The 20,657-nt window shown below is 41.1% G+C and overlaps 6 protein-coding genes across 6 annotated transcripts; 5 read left to right on the top strand and 1 right to left on the bottom strand.

Annotated features, from left to right (window-relative positions):
* Positions 1–1,766: 1,766 nt before the first annotated feature.
* Positions 1,767–3,705, top strand: BCR41DRAFT_426600 (hypothetical protein). Its single transcript, XM_022030749.1, has 5 exons — positions 1,767–2,127; positions 2,476–2,682; positions 2,781–2,856; positions 2,965–3,043; positions 3,150–3,705. The coding sequence occupies exons 1-5, from the start codon at positions 2,002–2,004 to the stop codon at positions 3,364–3,366; spliced, it is 705 nt and encodes a 234-aa protein (XP_021875696.1). The 5' UTR covers positions 1,767–2,001; the 3' UTR covers positions 3,367–3,705.
* A 19-nt stretch (positions 3,706–3,724) lies between these two features.
* On the bottom strand, positions 3,725–8,120 carry BCR41DRAFT_364446 (hypothetical protein). The gene is made up of 7 exons (XM_022026028.1): positions 7,098–8,120; positions 6,216–6,955; positions 5,746–6,099; positions 5,583–5,663; positions 5,103–5,466; positions 4,656–4,963; positions 3,725–4,544 (listed from the first exon to the last, which is right to left on the bottom strand). Exons 1-7 carry the CDS (start codon positions 7,951–7,953, stop codon positions 3,813–3,815), a joined length of 3,435 nt encoding a protein of 1,144 aa, XP_021875695.1. The 5' UTR covers positions 7,954–8,120; the 3' UTR covers positions 3,725–3,812.
* Positions 8,121–8,246: 126 nt separating this feature from the next.
* BCR41DRAFT_364445 (hypothetical protein) lies at positions 8,247–11,663 on the top strand. Its single transcript, XM_022026027.1, has 9 exons — positions 8,247–9,326; positions 9,423–9,721; positions 9,830–9,914; positions 10,012–10,252; positions 10,360–10,516; positions 10,620–10,742; positions 10,839–10,961; positions 11,068–11,233; positions 11,378–11,663. Exons 1-8 carry the CDS (start codon positions 8,275–8,277, stop codon positions 11,199–11,201), a joined length of 2,214 nt encoding a protein of 737 aa, XP_021875694.1. The 5' UTR covers positions 8,247–8,274; the 3' UTR covers positions 11,202–11,233; positions 11,378–11,663.
* Positions 11,664–13,996: 2,333 nt separating this feature from the next.
* Positions 13,997–16,058, top strand: BCR41DRAFT_314559 (hypothetical protein; the record flags this gene model as incomplete). The annotated part of the gene is made up of 4 exons (XM_022021176.1): positions 13,997–14,476; positions 14,586–14,692; positions 14,774–15,459; positions 15,565–16,058. 4 exons carry the CDS (start codon positions 13,997–13,999, stop codon positions 16,056–16,058), a joined length of 1,767 nt encoding a protein of 588 aa, XP_021875693.1.
* An 870-nt stretch (positions 16,059–16,928) lies between these two features.
* On the top strand, positions 16,929–18,254 carry BCR41DRAFT_314570 (ribosomal protein S2, flavodoxin-like domain-containing protein; the record flags this gene model as incomplete). Its single annotated transcript, XM_022021177.1, has 2 exons — positions 16,929–17,061; positions 17,557–18,254. The coding sequence occupies 2 exons, from the start codon at positions 16,929–16,931 to the stop codon at positions 18,252–18,254; spliced, it is 831 nt and encodes a 276-aa protein (XP_021875692.1).
* A 445-nt stretch (positions 18,255–18,699) lies between these two features.
* Positions 18,700–20,411, top strand: BCR41DRAFT_390568 (short-chain dehydrogenase/reductase SDR). The gene is made up of 7 exons (XM_022028243.1): positions 18,700–18,759; positions 18,927–18,995; positions 19,101–19,134; positions 19,238–19,418; positions 19,530–19,727; positions 19,847–20,014; positions 20,095–20,411. The coding sequence occupies exons 1-7, from the start codon at positions 18,753–18,755 to the stop codon at positions 20,386–20,388; spliced, it is 951 nt and encodes a 316-aa protein (XP_021875691.1). The 5' UTR covers positions 18,700–18,752; the 3' UTR covers positions 20,389–20,411.
* Positions 20,412–20,657: the final 246 nt, after the last annotated feature.

Below are 20,657 nucleotides of genomic sequence, written 5' to 3'. Positions count from 1 at the left end.
TTTGGATGAATTTACAGGTGTCGGCTAAACAATAAAAAAGGACGATTAAGCTAGTCATTCTCGCTTTGTTCATTTTCCTATCAGTCCCAATCTTAGTCTCTGTCTCTGTTTGTCTCTGTCTGCTTTGTTTTTTTGCTTTGTATAGTACATGTATATAAATCCCACTTTTGGTACCCGACTCTTTTGTTTTTTTTGTGTTTGATCCGCAAAAAACAACCCTTGGGGATCAAGCCAAGTGCTCTCACTTTTAATTTCGATTTCTTTCTCTTCTTTCTGACATGACAATTCACTTGGGTTAAACAAAGGCTCTTCTTAGCGCATAACTCTGTCACTCAAGAAGAGAGAAAGAGATAAAAAATGAGAGCAATGGATATTTTACCTTTTTTCTCATTTCTTTGCCACCACATCTTTATATCTCAATGGCTTGTGTGGGTTGAATTTTTTTTATTATTACTATTATTTTGTATGTCTTAATTACAATTAACGGTTTTTATGCTGCAGGAATGAACATTTTGGAATGATTCTTGAGCTTCTACTTTCGCTCTCAAACTCGCTTGCCAGTCAGCTTGCGCGTCCAAGTTCATGTACTTTAGCGGGTTTTTCCTCCTTCATTTTTGTATGTCTTGCGATACTTATTCTCTCAATGGTTCCTTTACTCATGGTTGGTATTCGTTTTAAGTCTTCTCTCATTGAAACGAGTCATTGGGCACAGACATTGAGACCAGTTTTCCAGGACGCCGCCTAGTTACCTGCAAACAAAGCATAATACACCATACCCCAGGTTTGATTCAGGCTCACGGCTTACTTATGTGATCATGAAATAGAAAAGATGCTATTATCTACTTATGAAATCAATCTTCTCGACGAGCAAGTTGCTTAACGGAAAAGATATTTGCAGACCACCAAAAAAAAAAAAAAAAAAAAAAAAAAAAGAAAGAAAGAATATTGCTCATTGAGTGGTTAGTGAAACAGGTGAAGGAATTAATGGTTTATCAATGTCACTGATGAAGGTGTTAATGGTTCATCAATATCACTGGTGAATCATTGGCATCTCCTGAGAAAAGTGGTAATTTGCTTTAACCACTTTACCACATCAGGTCAAAATGTGGTGAGTAATCTGTTAATGCCATGAGCTGACATTAATACTCAATGGATGAACAGATAGAGAGGACGCGACGGGAGATTAACAGTGAGGAGGCTGGTAGCTCATTGGTTATTGGACAATTGAGGAGGAGAATGCGGCCCAGAGAGTTCCAGGAGAACAATGAACGATGCAGGGTTAGGAAGGTACAGGGGTAATTGGATGGCTCATATCATACAATCAGTGCTGTACTTACTGTACACGCACGTTTATACAACTTACCAAGTTTTACCCATGTTCATGTATAATGCCTAGTATATATATATTATATATATATCAAATATATATATAATAACATCTTTTCTTTATTCCGCAATGTGCGTGAATAGGAGGATCTAATAAAATAAGAATAGGGTTTATAACAACCCGACAGATTCATTAATTAGTTTTTTGCTCCAGTCTACTGTATCTCTCCAACATATTTAATTTTCCGTTTGCTTTTTTTGTTGTAACTGATTAAATGCTCACTTTAGAATTGGTGTCAAATTGACCTTTTTGTTTGTAGATGTTTTCCCCTCCTTGCCAGCAAAAGATGCCGTCCATTGTCTTGGTCAGTCAAGGAGCCCACGAGATAAAAAGGCCGAGAGATGCCACTTTTTTTTCTCTTTTTTTCTTTGCTGGTTCTCACCGTTGTCTTCTTACCTTTTATCACAACCTACTCTTACTCTCCTTCCTTCACCCCTCCGTCCCGCCCCTTACCCCCCTACCCCTACCCCCTACCCCTTCACCGCCATTGCTGGCCCCCCACACCTGATTGACATCAACTACCAGCCCTCATACCTGAAAAGACTACACTCCGTCTTATTTGTCCCACTCACCCTAAGAAAAAACATCTCCGTCCTCTTCCCTTCTTTTTCATCATGAAGTTCGCAGCTGCCCTTTTGATCCTCGTTTCACTCGTTGCTTCGGCTACCGCCCACATAGCTCTACTGTACCCCACTCCTCGTGGTGGTTATGGCACCAAGGCCTACAATGGTCGTGTCCATGTAAGTAATGTTTGACCATGAAAGGGGTGTGAAGTAGCTTTCAATATCGTACTTCTATGGGCCACTGGGAGATGGTTGTGGTTCCTGAAACAAAGCTGTGTCATTCAGGCACCAAATTACTCAAAAAAGGATTTTAAATCTGGGGATATATTTCAATGAATCTTCACACAGCACATTGCTCCCATGCATTATCAATGATCGTTATCACGCCCAGAGATGCACATAATCTATTCTACAACCATGGGGCTTTGCTAGGCTTGATTACAGTGTTAAAAGCACCAAGTTTCTAATTTACTTATTAACGAACCTTCCATCATCACAATTTATATTATTATTATATTTATTTAGACCTGGATTGGTTACAAAGATAAGACCTGGACACAACGTTTCCCCTGCGGCGGATACCCTCCAGGCCCTGTCACCAGAATGAAGGCTGGACAGGTCATTCCTGTACGCTTTTTGGCATCTAGTATGAAAGCGAAGGACATAAAGAGCCAGCCCAAGTTAACGAGCCCTAACCGCCAGTTCTCTCAGGCTCGCCATGGTGGTGGAACTGTAAGTAAACGATTAAATAATAATAACAATAATAATAAAATACACTGTACACACATAGAAAGTGCTGACACCATTATTGTAATATCATATTCATTTAGTGCGAGTTCTCGCTATCGTACGATGGTGGAAAGACATACCGACTTATCGGTAGATACACCAGATCTTGCCCTGATGGTAAAAAAAAACCGTGTTCATGTTCATTGATGTCTTTAAAAATAATAGGCAATTTGATTTAACTTTTATTTTTTTTCTTTTTTCTTTTTAAATAAATGTCCCATTCAGCATACTACGAGTGGCCCGTTAGAATCCCCAAAAACGTTCCTTCTTGCACCAAGAAGAACCAGTGTCTCTTCGTCTGGTCGTATGTATTCTGTTTTGATTTATTCTTTGATGTCAGTGGTATTCACCATTGAGATCCGTGTTTTTAATCCATCTTTCTCTTTATTTTCTTTTTTCTACATGTTTAGTTGGACTGCCAACATCCTTGCTCAGTACTACCACAACTGCGCTGATATTTACTTGACTGGTGTGAAAGGTGGCAAGTTGCCCAAGGAGGGTATCTCCATTGTTGACTTCAAGCCTTACAAGATGCGTGTCACTGCTCCTGGTGACGGCAGCAAGCACAAGGCTGGTCCTGGTCCCACCAAGAAGCAGATCAACGATAACATGAACGGCAGATACTAAGTGCTTGTAAATCAGTTTCGCGTTCTTGACCCTTTTTCGTTGATTATGATAAAAAAAAAAAAAAAGTCATATCCCTGTAGTTTTACTTTTTGATTTTTATTTGAATATCCCTCCAGACTTTTTTTTTCTTCACCTCCTTTCCTATTCCTTTCAGTTGACCTGAAAAAGAAAGTGTAAAATAGGTGTAAGATAGAAAGATAAAGGCGACTCGCATAGTTAAGGCTTATATGGATGATGTAACATTGGTCCCTGGCGGATTGATAATAGAACTATTTATAAGTCTTAGTTGTTTGTTCAAAGTGTTTGAATAAATAGATAAATAAAATTACATGTTATGACTTATTCATATGTTGTATATATAATTTGTATCTTTATTATGCGACAATAGAGCAAATGGAAGCAAGAAAGCTAAAAAAAGGATTTAATCCCAAAAAGATTTGATTCTCTTAGGGACCATTCAAGATGCTAAAGAAGTCTTCGTCCTCCAACTTTGGTTTTGTTGGAGGAGGAGGAGGGGCACGAACGGATCTTAAGGAGCTCTGTGATGATACTGATGAGGGGCGACGACCACCTGCTGGAGATAATGTGGATGTGTTGTCGTTAGATACTGGTGCTACAGTCGCTACTGCTGTAGATGAGCCAAGATTTACAGCAGGAGTCATTGTGTGCACTAAGCTTTTTGCTACTCTTGGCTGAGCCCCTGGAGGAGATTTCGAAGATGAAAGTGATGGCAATGAAGATTTTGGCGCTAACGACGGGCTACTGTGTTCTGAACAATGTTCAAGAGATGGAGAGCGTGTAGGCGACATGGTAGACACAGAGCTCGCAGAAGAGGGGGGCAGTTTTGCTCCCATTTGTATAGATCCAGCAGCTTGAATCCGTTGTTGTTTTGATGACGATGGATTAAGCCGAGCGATTCGTGGTTTAGGTACGAGTCTGCCTTGAACTGCATCTACAAGAAGCTCGTTCTTCAGGATATCGACAATTAACGATACTGCTGTGTAAATATACCCTACTGCTTCCTGAAGTTCCGTGCCTACCAACACGAATTTGATATTTTCAATCCCCATCGAGAGATCCTCCCAATCTAGCCGATCCAATGGAGTAGTGAACCCCTGTGCTGTCCGTAAGACTGCATCCAACGTCAGGATATAGATCTTTGCAATGAATTTTATTTCCTAATCCCAAAAAATAAAATAAAAAAATTAAAGACTTTGGTCAAAAAAAAAAAAAAAAAAAAAAAAAGGAGCAAGACGATTCGCTTCAACAGTAACAACAGGTGAACTTACTGATATTAAGCTTCCAAGAAACTGTCGTAGCGTTTGAGCTAGAGCCAATGGTGATGGCTTTGCCTGGCTATCATAGCCAACACCACTGCTAACAGTCATATCAGTAGAGCCTCCAGATTTTTCAGCAAGACGGATACTAAAGTTTTCTGCAAGCTTTAATGCTTGTTCACAAGTTCGATCTGTGAATTGACAAAGCGTTCGAAGCGCATCTGAGTATAAAGATATAAGTCTGGACTCGAAGAACTTTTTGATGGGTGCCCTGGCGAAAAAATCGCGCTCACTTGCTCTTGACTGATGATTGTGCCATTCTAAAGGAGAGAGAGAGCGGGAGGGTAAAATACAATTGTTTTCTCAGCATAATACGAGGATAATGGTTGCAACCTGCTTCATCTTGTTCATTTGTTCATTTCTAATCCTCAATTATGTGGAAAACCAATTGGGCATTACCTAGTTCAAACCCATTTACGCTATCTGGAACAAGGGTGCTTAGTTTGCGAGTACAGTTTCGAAGTTGTCGAAGATGAGAAGTACCTTGAGTCCCCATGCTATCGAGCAGCGTCACCATGACTCGGAAGTCCTTGTGTCCGGCCATCAAATCAGCCGATATTTCACCTACAACAGTTTCCAGACTCTCAGGACCCAAGAGCTGTTCAAGGTCATTCAGCTGTCCCATTTCGAGTAAATCCGATCTGCTAGACGTCAGGTCTGCGACGCGAGATAGAGAAGATGAAGCCACCATTCGCAAAGATTGCAATCGCGCCTGGCCTCCGCCCTCTTGGAAAAGTGTTACCATATTCATTTTAGACGGGATCTTCAGATATATAGAGAATAGATAGTGGTGGTTAAGTCATCATTTAGTGCTTTGTTGCTAAGCTTCCTCCTAATACGTAAAAGAGCATGACGGCTATTTGCCCACATGTATCTTACCTTAAACGGACCATTACCATCGGATTGCTCAGACGAGCTATGAAACCCTCCTTGGGGATGTGAGTTTTGGCCGGCACGCCTCTACAACACCAGTTCAGTACATTGGGTCAATGTAAAACATGAACTAATTGACAAGTGTACAGGGAAAGAACAAAGCCCTTACCACATCCGAAATAACATCAACGGCTTTCTTGCCCAAAATTTCCAGAGCACCCAATCCTGTGCTGACAACATTACCACCCACAACTTCCAAAGACGGATTTGTCAAAGCCGATCGGTCTAATTTTCCTGGCGATTGCTTTGAATTAAACGTCTCTGTCGAAGGTTGCTGCTGATAACTACCGCCTCCCCAGACTGGGGATGTAGACCTTGTTTGCTGGCGATCAACAGCCAACGTGCTTTTAGATGGTTGAGCCTGACTTGCCTGAGTAACCTTACGATGCACTCCAAGAACAGCACTTCCAAGAGCATTAGATGCGAAATCAAATGTTGAGAACAGTGTATCTGTAGGCCGCAGCTAAATTCGGTTGTCAATAGAGATCAGCATTAAGCAAAAAAAAAATAGAAGTTAATATTTTCTATCACACGTGGAGCAATCAATATTTATAGATCGCTATAAAAAGAAAGTATTACATCGGCAGACGGCCTTCTCGGAGGGGATTGTTCTGCTCGATTGTCTCCATCAAAGAGGGATGGAACAGCAAGTGCATCGTTGGTACTAGAGCCTTGTTTAAGCTCTTTCAAAGTAGGCTTTGGGTCTGAAGTGAATAGATCCCTTACGTTTTTTGAGTGATCCTCAGAATAGCCGAGGGTCGGCTCTTGCACTAGCAATGAAGCCTTTGGCAAGTCATGTTCTCGATTAGACATATAAGATTGGTTTGGTGATGGCGATGATACAGCTACTACCTTCTCTTCCTCCTTAAGAGCATGGTCATCCCAGTCGTCTCCCCAAGCATCATCATTCCAAGCATCTTCCTTCAAAACACCTTCATCTTCTTGGTAGGCGAGCTTGCTTCTTAGTGCTGCTGAGGAATGAGATGGTATATTCTGGGCTTGCATCTGCTTTGAGGTGTTGTGGGCGGGCGTCATGGATGGTGCTTCATCTTGAAGTGGCGAAGCTCCCAGCAGATCAGAAATATCGCTTGTGTCTGACTCCTGGGGAGTTTGTTGTTTATGCGATGATGTTTGGCGAAATAGTAATGGAGGGTGTTGCCGTGAGTCGCCCAAAGGCGGGTTTAACAGTGCTTGGTTTTGCAGCCCTTGCTGTGCCTGTAGTTGTCCATTTCGCCGCTCACGCTCATATTCGTATTCGGGGTCGAGGGATTCGTAAACCCGATCAATATGCTCTGTTGCAACATTACGGATCCCCTGTCCTATTTCACACATTCATGATTTTTTTTTTTTTTTTTTTTTTTTTTTTTTGATAATCAAGGTCAGAGAAATGCACTATACATGCTCTTCAATGTAAAGCGTTGGTACAGACAAAATACGTAAAGGTTTTTTGGCTTCACAAACCAATTGTATGCGCTTTTGATACGACCACGTTTGGATTCTCGATGACCTCGCTGACGGTGCTAACTGCAGTATTGATCCATGAACTAAAAGAGCCCCAGCCACGACCAGCGTCTTTTGAATTAATAGGGGTTTGGCCTTGTCCACGGTCAGCGGGAAAAGCCGGCCCAGGGTATGAATTAGACGAATGCTGCCCCATAAATCTTGTTCCGCTGCCAGGAGGTGAGCTCTTTTGGTGATCAGAGTGTGAAAGGATTCCTGAAGAGTCTGAGGGCTGCATTGAATGCTCGTTAGGTTGTTCATGCTGATCTGATGCTTCCATACCCTTATCAAGGACTGATGCCCTCCCATATGATGGTCGCAGTGACCGGGGTTGGGCGCGAGAGGCAACTCCTTCCTGAGCAAACAGAGATGTGTTCAGAGGTATAGATAAAGAGGTTTGGTCCTGTTTGGTCCTACTTTTCAGCATTGATCCAGGCTGCAGTGAGGTGGCATGATGTTCCGAGGGCTGTTGAACATTTAAATCATCACTGGGAGGTTGAATTAGATGGGAGGAAGTTTTTGGGGCGATCAAGGACATGCTCTTGGATTGGTTCTGCACTTTCGCCTGTGCTTGTACCTGTGCTTGTGCCTGTGCTTGTGCCTGTGCTTGTGCCTGTGCCTGTGCTTGTGCCTGTACTTGTGCCTGTACTTGTGCCTGGGCCTGCATTTGAGCTGAATGTTGCTTAATGGGCACAGGGGCTGTGAAAGCAATAGGTGTGTCCATGCTTTCGTATTCCTCCTCGTCGGATGCACCTGCATAGTCTTTCTCTGAGACTAAGCTGTTCTGACTATTGGCGAGTGTTTCTGGCATTGCCATTTTCTCTCTACTTCCAATTGGTATATAATATGATGGCTTGTAGTCCACGCTTATTGCAATGCTTCCTGTACAATGAATTAAGTGGAGAAATGTATGAGAAGATAAAAAGCTGGCTTTCAGTTGAACTAGATGACAACACGGCAAAGTGATCGTTTTGGAGGACAAGGTTTGGCATTTGTGCACAAATTCCAAGTCCAGTCGAATTTCACACGCGTAGGTGAAAACGTGACTGCATTTCATCTTTCATCAAAAAGAAAAGAAGTGGCAGTGGCAAAGGCGTATTCTTCTTGAGAGTAAACATCATTCGATCTGTCCCTTGCAATGGAGCATTTGGTTCAACTCTTTCCTTCTCAAAGTCGAGCGGACCTACAGCACTACTTAGACCGCGCAGGCGGTATTCTTGAGTTTGCAATCGATGCAATATTAAATTCAACACCATCTATAACTGCAACAACAAGAGATCAATCCAGGTCAGAGACACCCGCGCCTAAATACTCAGGAAGAGATATTGGGCTCGCCACAAATGAACCTTTCAGAAAAGATACACCCAGGCCTCCCTACTATGCAGTGGACTATGATTTTCTCAAAGTATATTCTGAACCAATCCATGCTGGAACACGATATGTATCCTCAATTCAAACAAATGAACAGACGCGAAGCACGAAGCGGCAGCGTCGAGATTCATATGAAATAGTCGAAATATCCGGAACTAATTGTTCAAAATGCCGCGTCGTACTCGACTTGACGCAAGACTCTTCAGACGAGGAAGAGAAAGATGTTACTACCAATAAAAAGAAAGAAAATCAGCCACCATCCGCAAATGGACACCCATTCCTCATCGACTTCTCACAGCGTCCTAATCAAAATGATAGTGTACAACTCCCGGCAGAGGCTTCAACAGCGATAATGTCCAACCACTTATCTAATTTTGATGAGTTCCACCAAGAACAAATACGAATAAGGGAACAGATAGCAAAAAGAGACACAGAGATTGAGGCCCAAAAAGCCATTCTTGTTTCAAATTTCATAACAATCGCAAAGGATATGTTTGAAGACATATCTGAGGTATACTTGAAGGACCTCTTGAGAGAAATGCAACCTAAGATCCCAAGCGATAATGAACTAGTGGATGCATGTATAGAGATAATATTCAAGCTCGAAGGCCGCTATCCTAAGGAGAGATTAAAAAGGAAACGTGGGTCTAATGATGATGTGGACGACAATGGCGAGGCTGTGTTCTCTGAAGACGAGGGGGACAGGTGGACATCTAGTGGCGATAGGGATTCGAGTATTGCTGGATCAAGCTCGCAATCACAAAAGCGAGATTTCATGAATTGCGGCCCCAGGATGAGCCCACTTTATGAGACGCAGTGGTATGTCAGATTGATCAAAATAATATGCTGTGATACAATAGATGTTACTCTCAATACTGATATATTCGTATATATAATTTATGTTTGATATTCAAGTACGGAACGGCTGTTACAGGACTTTCCCATGGTTCAAGCGCTTTCGATTAACGCATGCCTGAAGGCATTCAACCACCACTACGTACCAACATTTGAGTACTTAAGTAGTGCTGTGAAAGAGATGGAAGCAAATGAAGGTGCAGAAAAAGCAACTTCAAAAAGAAAAGCAAAAGCAAAAGCAAATAGGGAAGATCTCAGTGTGATTTTTATGACTAAACGAAGGCGTGAAAAGGTGTTTAATCCAAGGAATATGGATCCGGAGCTTCGTAAAGAAATCGACTTCGTGGACGCTATAATAGGTCATTACACAGACCCACGTGGAAGTTGTTGTTGAGAATTAGTTAAAGGCAAAGTACTAAAATGATTTTTAAACTTGGTATTTTTTTTTTTTTTTTTGAACATTTCAGCCAAGCAGCGTGCAGAAATGCAGGAACGCGAAGAAGAGGAGAAGAACTACAAATATTACCAGGAACGCAAAGAACTAATCGAATGGTATGCAAAGACCACGTTATGAATGTTCTCTTTAATAACATATCAAATCCATAGCAATTTCAATTTATTTCTTTGGCCATGTCGTTTCACTTAATAGTGGATGTTGTTATGACGACGTGCCTCCAAATCGAGTGGCTCAATGTGAAGAAGGACATCTTTTTTGTTTGCAATGTTCTCGTCGTGGTGCAGAAGTGGAGCTTGGATATCAACGTACTGTTTTAAAATGCATGACCTCCGGGTGTACAGCCGTGTTCTCCGACTCTGAAGCTATCAAGTTCCTCTCGAAGCCTGTCTTTCAAGGCCTTTTACGAGCGCGGCAGCAGAATGAGCTCAAAATGGTATGCTTTAATGAAACTCGGTACCTGACTTAAATCTCATGACTTTATACCTGTGCAAGTCCTTGGAGTATAACATTACTATTATTTTCTTTATGTGTGCGTGGTAGGCTGGACTGGATTCTCTTGTCGAGTGCCCATTTTGTACATATGCAGCAGTAGTGGAAAATGATGATGATAAGGAGTTTCGATGCCAAGCACCAAAGTGTCGCAAAGTATCTTGTCGCCTTTGCAAAGCCCGAACACACGTTCCACTATCGTGTGAAGGTAAAGAAACGTAAAAAAGTGAATATAAGCTTATTGCGTCTTTTTTTTTTTTTTTTTTTTTTTTTTTTTGATTTAATAATAATCAATCTATATTGGATGATAGAGTATCGAAAGGAGCGAGAGAAAAACAACGTTTTGTCCGCGCAACACAAAGTTGAGGAGCAAATGTCGCAGGCCCTCATTCGAGAATGTCCAAAGTGCAAATCTAGATTCTTTAAGACTGAAGGCAAGTTGAAATATGATATACCCCACTAGTTATGTGTCCACGGGTGTTTTTGTAGCTGACGTTTTCTCTCGATCGGCCCTTGTTATACTTGTATAGGGTGTAATAAGATGACATGCCCTCAATGCCACACGAAAATGTGCTATGTCTGCAAGATGCAAATTAAGGACTATAGTCACTTTGACCAAACGCCAGCTGGACAGCCGGCTCACAACAAGTCGCGTAAGTGCCTTATTCAATAAGATGTACTATTTAATTTTCAAATCATTTGGTTGGCATATATGACTGATATAATAATATGATGTCTTGCTTGTGACATGCGCATTAGTGTGTCGCCTATGGGATAACACGGTTGAACGCAACGAGAACGATGTCAAAGAAGCAGCACAAAAGACATTACAGCAACTTGAGGCTGATAGACCCGAGTTAGCGGCGCAGGTCAAAATCCAAGTTCCCAAATGAAACCGCCCTTGAAGGTTCTAAGCCTAGTAGCAGTACGTGACCTTCTTGTGTATAGTGAAAGCTTGAAAGTTCAACTAAGTTGTTTTTTATTTTTTTTTATTTTTTGTTTTGGTCTAATTGACTGGAACACAGACCAATATCATGAATAGTTTATTGAGTCTAACAACCTTTTAAAGTAACCAGATCTCCATCCATGGATCTTTTACAAAAGAAATCAAGATATTGCGCTTCACTGACATTTCTATTATATGATCGATAAATAACCACTGAAGAAGACCCAGCTTTTAGACTAAAAAAGGAAGTGATCTTTGGAATATTCCCTTCACCCTCCCATTTCCTCTCTTTCTTCCTAGTTCTGAAAAAAAGACTGGATGTTGGAATATCCAGCGACAGTACAAAAAACCGATCCATTTTATGCATCATATGTCCTATTATCCTTGAATTGTATAATTGCTTGCAAATAAAACAACTGGGCACCATTCTGTTAATTCGTTTTATGACCTACAGCATGAATGCTCCACCCATGTAAAAGAACTAACATATTGGTTACCCAATTTAATAGCGCTGGTGTACCATTTGTATCATATGACAGCAAATGACATGGGAGAGGCTGATCTATAATAAAGTGTTTACTGCCTGACAAAGCTAAAAAAAAAAAAAAAACTTCAATTTGGTCTGCAAACAGCATGCGGGGCAAATTTTACCAGGTTTATTGGATGTCCATGTTAAAGACTTCCTTTTTCTACTTTTTCCATTCCTCTTTTGAAGGAGAAAAAAAAGTCTACGCGCAAGAAAAGAGGATGACAAGCCCGATTGGACCTTGTCCACCAAAGTGATTGCTGATAGATTTACAACATCCTATTCCCTGTTGTAGTATTTTTTTTTTTTTTTTTTTTTTTTGTGTATTAAAGGTTCTAGTAACGGAGATGAACTATCAAACACTGTTTTCTCTTTTGCCTTAGCGCTTGTCTGGCATTTCTATTTCTTTCAACAAGAAGTTGAAGAGTTTATAAGAATATTATATCGCATTACCTTGCTGGTTTCACGTTATAACAGATTATCTTGAAATTCTGAAAGATATACCAACTGCAAATGAATAGAAAAATGGTACCCTTGAGATCCAAACATTTGAATATTCATTTATATCAGAATTTCTATACAAAGTTGTAACGATGTGTACGCTATTCAGAGGATCAATATATAAGCTTGTAGCTATGGAGAGATATAATGCATTTTCCATAAAGAGCAATTCATCATTGGCAATGAGGTATTGATCCTGTCAAGGCTAAGTTGTCGATAAAGAGTTCATATATACGGTTACTCCTTCCTCTTATACTGCAGCATGGTTACTTGTATTACGACAGCATAATGCTGCAAGTAAACGTTTATGCAATCAGTATAATATGTAGTTTTTTTTTATTTTATTTTTTATTTTTGGTAGTCTCTGTTCCTATTGCCTTGGCTTCATGATCAAGCTTTATTAGGATCTTACTGATACCGATTGCTAGTAAATTGGATGGATAACAGTTTAGGAGAGATTCTGATATGGCCATAACGTTTACATCGTCCAGTTGGACCTGCTGCGGTAATAGAAAACGGACAGTCTAATCGATGACTCGCTTAACAAGTAAAGGAGCCCACAACAAACACTGAACAATCCCACCACTCATGTCACACTGCTTGTGTACGGTACACAGCAACGAAAAAAAAAAAAAAAAAACTTTCTCCAACATTCCTTTGCTCCAACATTCCTTTGCTCCAACACTCTTTTCTTTCTTCCCTTCCATTGTTGCGATCTCTGCTTTTACTTACACTCCCCTTCTCTCCTCATCACTCACACCCACTCTAACTTACTCACTCTCTCTCTAGCTTACTCACCCATTCTCCCTTTGTTTTATTTTGTTTTTATTTTGTACAGTACACTCTTCGTTTTCTGTCCCTCGAATTGATCGATCTTGATCCATTGGTTTTTTCCTTTTTTTTTATCCAAGCATTTCCGCTGTCATTTGTATAATAGCCATCTTCAGATCATAACTCGCCACGAACTCTGCATTTCTTCTGTACAGCCTTCGCCTTTGCATCTTTATTGGCTCTTTTTTTGCCTAATCTGCTTTTATTGGCGCTTTTTATTCTCCACTCTACTTTGTGATCGTGTGCCAACGGATACAATTGTCCCTTTTGGCTGTATTTATTCATCTTTGCTAAAATTACAGCTTTAAAAAACAACCACCGCTTTTAACACCCTAAAAGTCAATCGTATTTTCATACGCATCGCCTTTCCTTTCCTTCTCTCTTTCTTTCTTCTTTTATTATTATATTATCTCATGAAAAGCTTGGCCAAGGTATGGAACTGCATAATAGGAATTTTCAAAGATAGCTGCGAATTTATTCCTAAATAAATCTGTTCCCTATTTCTATTCTCCTTAGTCTTACGACCCACATCAAGGGCCGGCTTTCGGAGAACTTACCAGAGAGGAAATCAGCAAAGTCGTCTGCAAGGATGATGTCGATCGGGTATGTGAGCGTCTCATGACAAATCAACTAGATCACATGCATCCATTTTAACCAAGAATTGTTGAAGCAAAAGAATGAATTAGGGACTTTATGACATATTCTTTTGTCAGTATGTAGATCAAATGTTTTACTGATTATTTTCTGCTCTTATTTGTATTCTAGGTTATCTGGTCTATCGGTCGCAGGCCCAAAGGTTTGTGTCTTGATGTGTAATCGTGTGATCTTGGATAGATGGAACGAGTGTCAAGTCTCGATTGTTAATTGAATCGTCTGTTCAACATATGATTCTAGATGGCTTTCCACCAAAGAAAAAAGTCGCTTCTCCTCTTACCCAATCCCTCGCAACCAGCCAACATTCACAGAAGCAAATACAACATGGTGCCAACGATTCCTCAGAGTCGGTAATAGAAGTAGGAACAGGACAAAACAGTGTATCAACAACAGTCAACGGTTCAACGCCCCCGCCACAAGGCACTACTGCTGGAGAGAGTGGCCCGTCTGTGCCAGCGGCTCCTGTTAAACCTAAGAGTTGGGCTGAATTGCTTCGATCAAAGAATCCAGCGCCAGCCTCAACGCCCTCAGTCCCAAATGGCACTGTAGGAGAGAAGCAAGGAGATCAAAGCCACAAAGTAGCTAATGTGAATGGTGTCAAGTTTGAAGGTATTGCAGATGTCTTGCACAGACACAAACCCACGTACACCTCACCTTTGATTCAGCCTCGAGGATTGGTTAACAATGGCAATATGTGCTTTATGAATGCAGTAAGTGCAAATTCTCAGTATCTGAACCATATCATTATTATTTTATAACTACAATTGAGGGACCAGGGGCCTGACTTCATTATTGCGACTCTTACTTTTCAAATAACAGATCTTGCAGCCGCTTCTGCACTGTCCTCCATTCTACAACCTTCTCACACAAATCAGAAAACATGCTGTGCACAATTTCAAGAGCACCACGCCTTTGGTGGATTCCCTGTAAGTTTTGACTGGTGAGATCGTTGTCTATTGATGTTTATTGAGAAGTCACATTATTAATCGGCCTTTTATCATACTCAGGATAATCTTTTTGAATGAATTTCATATCTCAAAAAAGAATCAGCCGGATTATGGTCCACCCTTTGTACCAGAATACGTGTATGATGCCCTTCGCGGACTCAAGCGCTTTGATTCCATGCGTGGTCGACAGGAAGATTGCCAAGAGTTCCTGGGCTTCTTGCTGGATGGTCTTCACGAGGAGTTCTTTGCCGCTATGAAAGAGAAGCCGCAAGGATTGGATACCAATGGAACTGTAGAGCATGAAGACAGTGAAGGCGGTGTGAGCGAAGATGAGTGGATGGAAGTCACCGGACCTAGAAACAAGGCATCCTATACACGTTCAACCCAGTTTTCAGAAACCCCCATTTCTACTATTTTCTCGGGCCAGTTACGCTCTATTCTTCGAATCCCGTCTCAAAAGGATTCTGTCACACTTGAACCATTCCAGGCTCTACAGCTGGATTTAACCCCCGACAATGTTCTTACTATTGAAGATGCCATATTTAACTCGACCGCGCCAGAAGTTCTTGACGGTTTCACCAGCTCAGAAAAGGGAGGTATTACCGTTGAGGCGACTAAGAAGATTTTCATTGAGCATGCACCCCCAGTCCTCGTCCTTCATTTGAAACGGTTTGTCTATAAGGATGGCGGTACACAAAAGCTACATAAGCAAGTTGGATACAAGGCAGTGCTAAACCTTCAGCCAGGTAAATTGGTGATTGTTTTGAATCTATAATACTGTGTATATGCATATAACGGTTTATAAACACAATCTTATATCTTAAAACTCTTTTTTCGGTCATTCCTGTTAGATATCATATCTCCTTCGCGTCGTCCTTCAACCCCTATTCCCTATAAGCTCTTTGGCGTTGTTTATCATCATGGTCGGAGTGCTGCAGGCGGCCATTATACGTGTGATGTACTAAGGCAAAACGACGAGTGGCTTCATATTGACGATACCAACATCAGTGTTGTAAATGAATCAGACGTTACAGTTATCGGTGAAGAGGCTGGAGAGTCTCATAGTGCTAAGCCGACCCTCAATGGAACAATGACCAACGGCGGTGTATCAGAATCAGCAGCCCTTGCAGCAGCTCTGTCAGCATCATCAGTACCAGCCAGTAGATCTAGCGATGGTGTAGCATATGTCTTATTTTATATTCGTTCTGATCAAAAGACGTCTGTACCAACTCCTGGCTCTATTGCACCAACACCAATGGGCCCTAGTTCCTCCAAACCTTTTGTAAATGGTAGCGCCAACCATTCCAAAGCATCATCGCAAGGATGGAGCGTTCCCAAAAAGTAGAGAAAAATAAGGACATGATGTATATGCTCAAACATACCAAATAACTGGATTTCGTCTCTAAAGGTCCGGCTTGAGCAACATCACAGCATACAATGGTTCATAGCAAGGGAAGCATGGGTTCGGAAGTGTTGACAGTTGCGACGACAAGGGGTATGGGCGGGAATTTGAAGGAAGGAGTCGATTTAAATATGATACTTTTACTTGGTTTAGGTGGGCGGCATTATTTTCCCTTCTTTTTTTTTATATTTTTTCGCAGTAAATCGAGCATTATATTACAAACCACAAACTCAATCACTTAGACAGCATATCATTTTTAATAAAATATTGACTGAACTGAAAACTTGTTTATCGTGGCTTTGCTTTAGCATTATGCACGTGACTGAAATCTGGTAGAAAAAGAAGGTCGCATTGTGAAACAGAGCTCCCTCTCTTTCGGCCACATTTCCGGATCTCTCTTGTATGGAATACTAAATTGCTGTTATGAGAGGCATAGATGAATAAGGGTACCATTGGGATGAATACTTGATTTGATGTGGGATATTATTCTGGCATGGGATATTTTTAATGAGGAATACAAATAGTAAAGACATATTTGCTACTGCTCTGATATTACAATGGATGGATACGACAGATCCCAACTAAAGGATTTGATAGCCTTTTTTCTCCACCATCAGTGTGATTGATACTTTGCAAAGGAAGAAGATATTTTACAGGGCTTTGGACAACTAAAATGATAATTACTGGAAAAACAAACAGGAGGAGTGAGGGGGTTAGGGAAGAAGAAGCTTACTTCCATTGTAAGAATTCATCACTGACATGCCATCCATCTCATCACTGATTTCATTAGCTATCACCATAATATCGATAGCCATGTCTGGATTGCCTGCTATTCTTAAAGCCACTGAGGAGGATATTAAGCTCCTCCTCTCTGCTCAGTCCCATTTGGGAACCAAGAACTGCGATGTTCACATGGAGCCCTACGTCTGGAAGCGCCGTGCTGATGGTAAGTTTTTTATTTTTTTTTTTTTTTCTTCAAACAGAAGGACATGATCAAGATTAGAATCAGGATCATGCAGTAGGATTTGGACCAGGATCAGGATTAAGATCAGGTTTTGGATCAAGTTTTGGATCTGAATGAGTCAACTTTTTTTTTTTTTTTTTTTTTTTTTAAACCAATACTCGATACCGGCGCCAGCAGAAAGCCCTTCTACTAAGCCAGAATGTTACAACAAAAATATATACATGGAATTGGATACAATTGTGGTCATGGCTATATATTTACAGAATCACTAGAGTGTGCATAGCACAAATGATAATTCGGCCGATCCTTTTTTGAAGAAGGCGTTGAGCGAGCGGAGCGAGCTGAGAATCATTATCAGCAAAAGACAACATTACCTTTCTGCCTACCGCAGGAGAGACTTTAGTGTATTAGTTCTCTTTGATGCTTCTTTATAATAACAATTTTTTCAATGATCTTACAAAAAAAAAAAAAAAATAGGTGTCCACATCATTAACATTGGCAAGACCTGGGAGAAGATTATTCTCGCTGCCCGTATCATCGTCGCAATCGAGAACCCTGCTGATATTTGCGTCATCTCTGCTCGCGCTTTCGGTCAGCGTGCCGCTTTGAAGTTCGCCTCGCACACCGGTGCTCAAGCCATTGCTGGTCGCTTCACCCCTGGTACCTTCACCAATTATATCACCCGTGCCTTCAAGGAGCCTCGCTTGATCATTGTCACCGATCCTTTGACCGATCACCAGGCTATTAAGGAGGCCTCGTATGTCAACATCCCTGTCATTGCCTTTGCTGATACCGAGTCTCCCCTTAAGTACGTCGATGTTGCTATCCCTACCAACAACCGCTCCAAGCACGCCATTGGTCTCGCTTACTGGTTGTTGGCTCGTGAGGTCCTCCGTCTCCGTGGTACCATCTCTCGCTCTGCTCCTTGGGATGTCATGGTTGACATGTTCTTCTACCGTGATCCCGAAGAGAAGGCTGAGGAGGAGGCCGCTGCTGCTGCTGCCGAGAAGGGTGCTGGCGATGATGTCGCTGGCTCCTGGGCTCCTGGTGAGGCCAACCCTGTTGAATGGGGTGCTGAGGCCGCCGCTGCTCCTGCTGATGCCGACTGGGGCGCTGAGGCTAGCTCTGCTGATTGGGCAGCTGAGCCCGTTGCCACTGAGTCGTGGGGTGCTTAAATATCCCAGGAGGAGATCATTTTATGTTTTTCATACGAAAACAAAAACTTTCAATGACTGCAATAAAAAAAATAAAAAATAAAAAAAAAAAAAAATAAAAAAAAAAAAAAAAAAAACGACCGCACGCGTTTTATGCAAATAGGCACAGTAGATTGATTGGAATTGACTTGTGATACAAATTATTAGAGGCTCTGGCTCGGTTAGCATAGAAGAAAAGCATTGTAATGCTGGGGAGGAAGACAGCGCGTATTGTGTGTGGGGAAGTAGAATATCCTTAAAAGTGTCACTTTGTGCAGAACCGAGCTTTTGATCTATGCAGAGGTATAATTAAATGTATACATACAATAAGTGTAAGAGATGACTTCCTCTTGTTCCTCTTTTTCTTTCTCCATCCCATCATTCAGTTTTTCTTTTTTTTTTTTTTTTTTTTTTTTTTATTCTTTCCATTCCTTTCTCTTTACCACTAAATTTCATCTCTTGAGAACAACAAGAAAAATCATGTCAGGTATAAAGCATCAGGAACCCTCACAAAACTACTTCAAAAAAAAAAAAAGAAAAAAAGAAAAAAAGAAAAAGAGCTCAGAGACCCTTTTCTTGTGCTACAACCTCCGTCCATTCCTATACTGATAGTTCATTTTGTCGACTATTATCATTTTACTGTAAATTTTTAAGGCTACAGCTCTGTCTTCAAGAAAGATCTTTTCAAGGACGAAGTTGTCCTCGTTACTGGAGGTGGCACAGGTAATGGAAACAACTTTTTTTTTTTTTTTTTTTTTTTCTCATTAAGACAACATTTCCATTTGCTTATTCACATCCATTAATATTCATTTGTGTTTCTCTATCAAGGCATTGGTCGATGTATTGCCCATGAGCTTGCAAGGTAGGTTCGGACTTTTTGAAAATAAAGTATAGAGATCTGGCAGGTGGCTCTCGAAGATGTTATTCATTATTTTTTATTTTTTATTTGAATTTTCATTCTCTAGTTTAGGAGCTACCGTGGTTATCGCAGCCCGAAAAATGGATCAATTGACGGCAACTGCAGAAGAGATTCGTAAGCTGGGTGGCAAGTGCGACACGATGCAGATCAATATCCGTGATGCAGCCAAAGCATTGGAATTGATCCAAACTATTGTTGCCAAGCATGGGAAATTAACATCATTAGTCGTATGTGTTCTTCACTCATGACTTTCAGTTATCACTGGAATTGGTCCGTCTTTTACTTGTTTTCTAAATCAAGGTTCTTTTTCTTCTGAAATGGGGCACATATACCTCTAGAACAACGCTGGAGGACAGTTCATGTCACCTGCTAGCATGCTGAGCTCCAAGGGCTTTGCAACGGTTGTGGATCTGAATTTGAACGGTACTTTCAACATGTGCAAAGCGGCATTTGACGGATACATGGGAGAGCATGGTGGAAAGATTGTCAACATTGTTGCAGAGTGTCGCAACGGATTCCCAAGGATGGCTCACACTGTACGGATATAAGCTCTGCTTTCATAGTGTTGCAATGTTCCAGGGGGAGGTATGAGGGGAGAAGCTTCAACTGATGAATTTTTTTTTTTGAATTCACATGAATTTACGACACTTTTTAGGGCGCTGCTAGATCGGGTATTATCAACATGACCAAGACGCTGGCAATTGAGTGGGGTCCCTACAATGGTATTCGCGTCAACTGTGTTGCTCCAGGCACCATTGTCAGCTCTGGCATGAAGAATTATCCTGAGAACGTGGTTGATATGATTGCTTCCTATGACTGGATGGTAAGTTTTTTTTTATATTTTATTTTTTATTTTATTTTTTTAGCTTTTTTCTTAATATTTATTTCTATTTGACTTTGTAGAGCCCAAGCGGTCGCTATGGTACCGAGTCAGAGATCGCGGCAAGTGTAGTCTTCTTGCTGTCTCCGGCTGCATCTTATATCAGTGGGGTCAATCTTGCAGTTGATGGAGGTAGCTCGTTGAGCAAAGGATTTCCAGAAGGTCATGAGATGGCCTTCAATCCTGAAGGTAGCTTGATCCCCGCGTATATTGGCTGGCCAGAGGGCAAGGACAATGTGCATAACTTGAAGCACGTGGATGCGCCACCAAAGGTCAATGATCTTTTGGACAAGTATAAGAAGAAGAGTAAATTGTAAAAATTAAAAATATGAGGGAGGAGTCACCCTATGTTTGATAATCAAAGATATTAAAGTCCAAAAAAAAAAAAAAAAAAACCAGCCCTGAAGAGAGCATACGTGCGCCACCGTCTGAAATTAGCAATGCTATTTGAAGATTACAAAAGTTGCATAGATTTGGCCTGACAGGCAATGCCATGCCTTTCTCCGCGTAGGAACGGCCAGAGGCAGTGCTTCTGTTTGTTGTCGTTTACATGGTCGGCGCAGGACATTATACTCTATATCTACTT

Source organism: Lobosporangium transversale, assembly GCF_002105155.1.
Source record: "Lobosporangium transversale strain NRRL 3116 chromosome Unknown BCR41scaffold_72, whole genome shotgun sequence".
Taxonomy (NCBI): domain Eukaryota; kingdom Fungi; phylum Mortierellomycota; class Mortierellomycetes; order Mortierellales; family Mortierellaceae; genus Lobosporangium; species Lobosporangium transversale.
This window is presented reverse-complemented; position numbering and strand designations above follow the sequence as displayed.